Consider the following 4662-nt stretch of genomic DNA (forward strand, 5'->3'; position numbering starts at 1 on the left):
AAAAATAAAATATATAAACATAACCTTCTATACTTTAATCTTCTGACATAAAATCTTTATTCTAAAATAATTAAAGCTTATAAAAGTTAATATTCTACTTGGAAGAAAAATATTTGCTTATTTAAAATTTAAATAGCCTGAAAGAAATTTCACTAAAGAGATAGAAATAAATATAACATTACCTTTACATGAAGGACTTGGACTCCATCCAAATTTAGTGCATGTGGCATCTCCTCTCTCAGTATATTCAAAACCCTGATTACACTTATATTGTAATCGTTCATTCTCCTTATAACTTTTTTTTGTTGACACAGCACGTCCATTTAATATTTCTGGAATACTGCAGGAAATTTCTAAAAAGGAGAGTAATTTCCAAAATATAGTTATTGATTAAAGAATCATGATTAAAGCATAGTCATATTAAAACACAATTTAAAACAATATTAAAACAATTTTTGTTTCATTGTGTAAATCACCTAACCAAATAAAATAAAAATTCTGCTTTGAATGGAATGCTTGATGAATTATTACTATATTATTACATTTTTCATAAATTTCTTTTTCTGTCATTCTTTAGGAAACCTCAGTGGCCTTATCCAAAAGGAATTGCACCGCTAACCCAAAGGCGTCACTTCTTTGGTGGTTTAAACCCACTGAAGCTCTACTAGAAAAAGATGGCATTCTCCTCCCATACAATAACCCCTCATAACCCCACAGCAGTGCCAGCTCTGAGTCAGTTCTGACTCAATGGCAATGAGAATAGTATTTGGTTTGAAAATCACTTCTTTTCTGTTTTTAAGGTTTTTGTTTGCTTGGTTTTGTTTTTTTTTTATTAATTTTTTTATTGTATTATTTTTATGCGTACCGTCAAATCAGATCTGACTGGTACAGGAGGAGATTGTGCCCTCCTTCTCCAGCAGAGCATCTGATGGATTTGAACCGCGTACCTCTGGGATTGCAGTGCAGCGTCTTGTTAAGTTTTCATTAAATGGACGGTGTACTGTAATTTTTCAAATGCACAAATATAGTTTGCATACATTTTCTTTTTTAATTACACAGAGTGTAGTTTAATTCAATTTACACGGAACTTTTAATTACACAGAACTCGCAGTTCTGGTGGTCTAGTGGCAAGAAGCTGCATTGCAATCCCAAAGGCATGTGATTTGAGGCCAACAGCTGCTCCACAGGAAAAAAATTGGGCAATCTCCTCTTATGCAATTAACTACCTTTCAAAACCTTCCAGAGGGTCAGCTATGAGTGGGTTTCTACTCTACAGGACACAATAACAAAAACAACAACAACAAATAAAGATTTGTGTTTTAAACTATTATTAAAAGTTATTAGGGAGTTCTGATGGCCTAGTGGGTAAGGAATTGTGCTGTCAAACTAGAGGCAGGTGGCTCAAATCCACGAGCTGCTCTGTGACGGGAAGATAGGCAATTTCCTCCCTTGCAATTTACAACCTCTGAACTAGCTGACTCCACATAAGTGACTGGCTGAAAAAAATGAACAATAGTTAGTAGTATTATTTACATTCTTCATACAGAAATTTGTGCTGAAATGCATAGTTTTATAGGAAAAACTTTTTTTAAAAGCTCAAATGAAAAAAGAAATGTCTCTTACCTACACAATTTGGCATTTCTCCACTCCATGTACCATCTGCTGAGCAATGAATTTCTTGTGGTCCATCTAGCTTGAAGCGTGAATCACACTCAAACCGTACCACTTGTCCAAAAGAATATTCTTGGCCAGGTTCCAATGCATCACTAATGACTCTCCCATTCTCTGGTTCTGTTACTGGTGAACACTTAACAACTAAAAAGAGAAATTGAACATTTTCTAACAGAAATTGAAAACTACTATGGAAAAAGATGTGCATATATGTATGTAAATTTGTGGCATTGAATTGATTTCCACTCACATCAACACTATAAGATAAAGTGGAACTGTCCAATAGAGTTTCCTAGGCTGTAGATGGAGATCCTCACCACTGTGCTAATAGGCAGCATGATGACAGCTGGAGAAAAGACTGAAGTTGTTAATATTTCATCATGTTTGGAGATCAAATCAACTCCCTTGGCACCATCAGTCAGGGAAAGAAAAGACAAATTGCACAAGGAAAATCATCTCTTAAGGACCTCTGTAGAGAACTAAATATCAATGATGTCAGTTTAAAGACTAAGGTGTACCTAATCCAAGCCTTAGTTGTTTTTTTTTTTCAGTTACTTGCTATACATCTGAAAGTTGGACAGTGAATAAAGATAACAGAAGAAGAATTGATTGATGCCTTTGACTTGTGATCTTGGAGATGAGTACTGAATAGACCATTGACTGCCAAAAGAACAAATACATTTGTCTTTGAAAAAGTGCAATTAGTGTGTTCCTTAGAAGCCAGGATGATGAAATTCATCTCACACATTTTCTACATGTTGTTAGGAGGGACCAGTTCTTGGGAAAAGACATTATGTTGGGAAAGGTGGAGGGTCAGGGAAAGAAAGGAAGACTCTCAACAAGCTAGATTGACAAGACAGAGTGAGTAAAATAGGAACTCAAGTATAGCAGAGATGACGAGGAAGCAGCTGGATAGTACAGTTTGGATCTGTTGCTCGTAGAGTTGCACTGAGTCATAGTCAACTCAATGAGTGTGTGTGTGTGAGAGAGAGAGAGGGGGGATCTCAACATCTCAACATCAAGAAAACAAAGACCCTCATCACTGGCCCAGTAGACAACATCATAAAAGATGGAGAAAAGATTGAAATTGTCAATTATTTTGCTTGGATCTTAGAGGCAAGGTGAAATTTTGTCTCTTATTTTAGAAATGTTATTAGGAAGGGCCAGTCCTTGAAGAAGGTCATCATGCTTGGAAAAGTAGAGGGGCAGTGCAAGATCGGCAGACCCTCAAGAAGATAGACACAGTGACTGTAACAATAGGCTAAAGTGTGTCAGGGATGGTGAGGACAGCAGTGGGTAGGGCTCTGTTCAAATCTATTTTTCATAGTGTCATTATGAGTTACAGTCAATACACAAAACAACAACAACGTGTGTGTGTGTGTGTGTGTGTGTGTGTGTGTGTATACCTTCTCCTCCTTCTTCTTTGTCTCTCTCTTTCTCACACACACACTCTCTCTCAGAATGTGGAAATTAATAAACAACATCATTAATATTGCAATCAAAATATTGCTGCAGAGCATCCAAAACAAGTAGGACAGTATATAGAGAATTGCCAGAAGTTCAAGCTGTATTTAGAAGAGGCCAGGGCACCAGGTATATCATTACTGATGTCAGATGGATCCTGATTGAAAGCAAAGAATACCAGAAGAATGTCTACCTGTGTTTTACTAACTATGTCAAGGCATTTGGCTGTGTGGATCAAAGAAAATTATAGCTAACACTGAGAAGAATGGGAATCCCAGAACACTTAATTGTACTAATGTGAAACCTATACCTAGACAAAGAAGACATCATGAAAACACAGCAAAAGAATATTTCATGGTTTAAAATTAGGAAAGGTGTGAGCCAAGACTGCATCCCTTTCCAAATCTATTCAATCTGCAAACTGAGCAAACTATTCAAGAAGTTGGTTCTTCGAGAAGTGCTTGTCTGTTAAGAAAGATTGAAATTCTGATCTTTGCTTTGATAATGATCTTTGTATTTATTTTTAGTGTTATAATTTACAAAAATTAAAATGATCTTCTGATTTCCTAATCTGTAACACTGTGACTATTAGGTAAGTTTGAACTGTGTTCATATTCGTTCATTGAAATATAATAAATGTAGCTCTGGACAGATGAGATGTCTATATTTGGCACTATACTGTTGTAGTTAGGTGTCAATTAAAAGTATAAATAATTTTAATAATTTAATCATAAACTTTGAGGATAGTTTACCATAAGAAATTTGACAAAAGATTTTAGAGTATGGGTATTGTAATACGTTTATAAGACAATTTCACATCTACCTTCACATAAAGGAATGTGGTTGGACCATCCCTCTGGTTCACATTCACGGTAATTAATCGCACCTATCAGTTGATACCTGAAAGCAAAAAATAAAAGATTGGTGAAAAATATGTGTTTATAAGCAGTTTTAAATTCAAGAGTGTTTTATGTCAGTAAAAAAATCAATTGCAGGGTGTTTTCTCTCTTATTTTTTCCCTTCTCTCTTTCATGCATTCCTCTACCCTTTTCTCTATCCCTCCTGCCCTCTCTTTCCTTTGTTCAATTTCTTTCTGAAAAAAGAACCTCAAAAACTCTTTGTTTTAAGTCACAATCTAATTTATGTTTTCTTCATAGTGCTCTTACTTTTTTATTAAGTTGGTGTGTCAATCAGTCCTAGTGGCTCAGTGATTAAGAACTTGACTTCTAATGGAAAGGTTGGTAGCTCCAATTCACCACTTCTCTTTTGGAGAAAGGTGTGCAATGTTCTTTCATAAAAATCACAGCCTTGGGAAACCTATGGGGCAGTTGTACACTCAGTAGCAATGGAATTTTGTTTTGTTCCTTAGTTTGCTGTAATGTAATGTAATGTAATGTAATGTAATGTAATGTAATGTAATGTAATGTAATGTAATGTAATGTAATGTAACGTTGTTGTTGTTGTTGTTGTTAATGTGCCATCGAGTCATTTGCGACTCATAGCGACCCTATGTACAAGAGCCCTAAA

General features: G+C 35.3%; 1 protein-coding gene across 1 annotated transcript in view; it reads right to left on the bottom strand.

Moving 5' to 3' along the window:
• The window catches only part of CFH (complement factor H), a 256291-nt gene that overhangs the window by 244062 nt on the left and 7567 nt on the right, over positions 1-4662 (bottom strand). Inside the window, exons 4-6 of the mRNA XM_006892120.1 lie at positions 3959-4035; positions 1624-1815; positions 183-353 (exon numbers count right to left, since the gene is read on the bottom strand). Coding sequence (XP_006892182.1) covers positions 183-353; positions 1624-1815; positions 3959-4035 — 440 coding nt within the window. The remainder of the gene's footprint in view (positions 1-182; positions 354-1623; positions 1816-3958; positions 4036-4662) is intronic.

Source organism: Elephantulus edwardii, unplaced genomic scaffold (assembly GCF_000299155.1).
Source record: "Elephantulus edwardii isolate Elephantulus edwardi_28Jun2011 unplaced genomic scaffold, EleEdw1.0 scaffold00110, whole genome shotgun sequence".
Classification (NCBI taxonomy): Eukaryota; Metazoa; Chordata; class Mammalia; order Macroscelidea; family Macroscelididae; genus Elephantulus; species Elephantulus edwardii.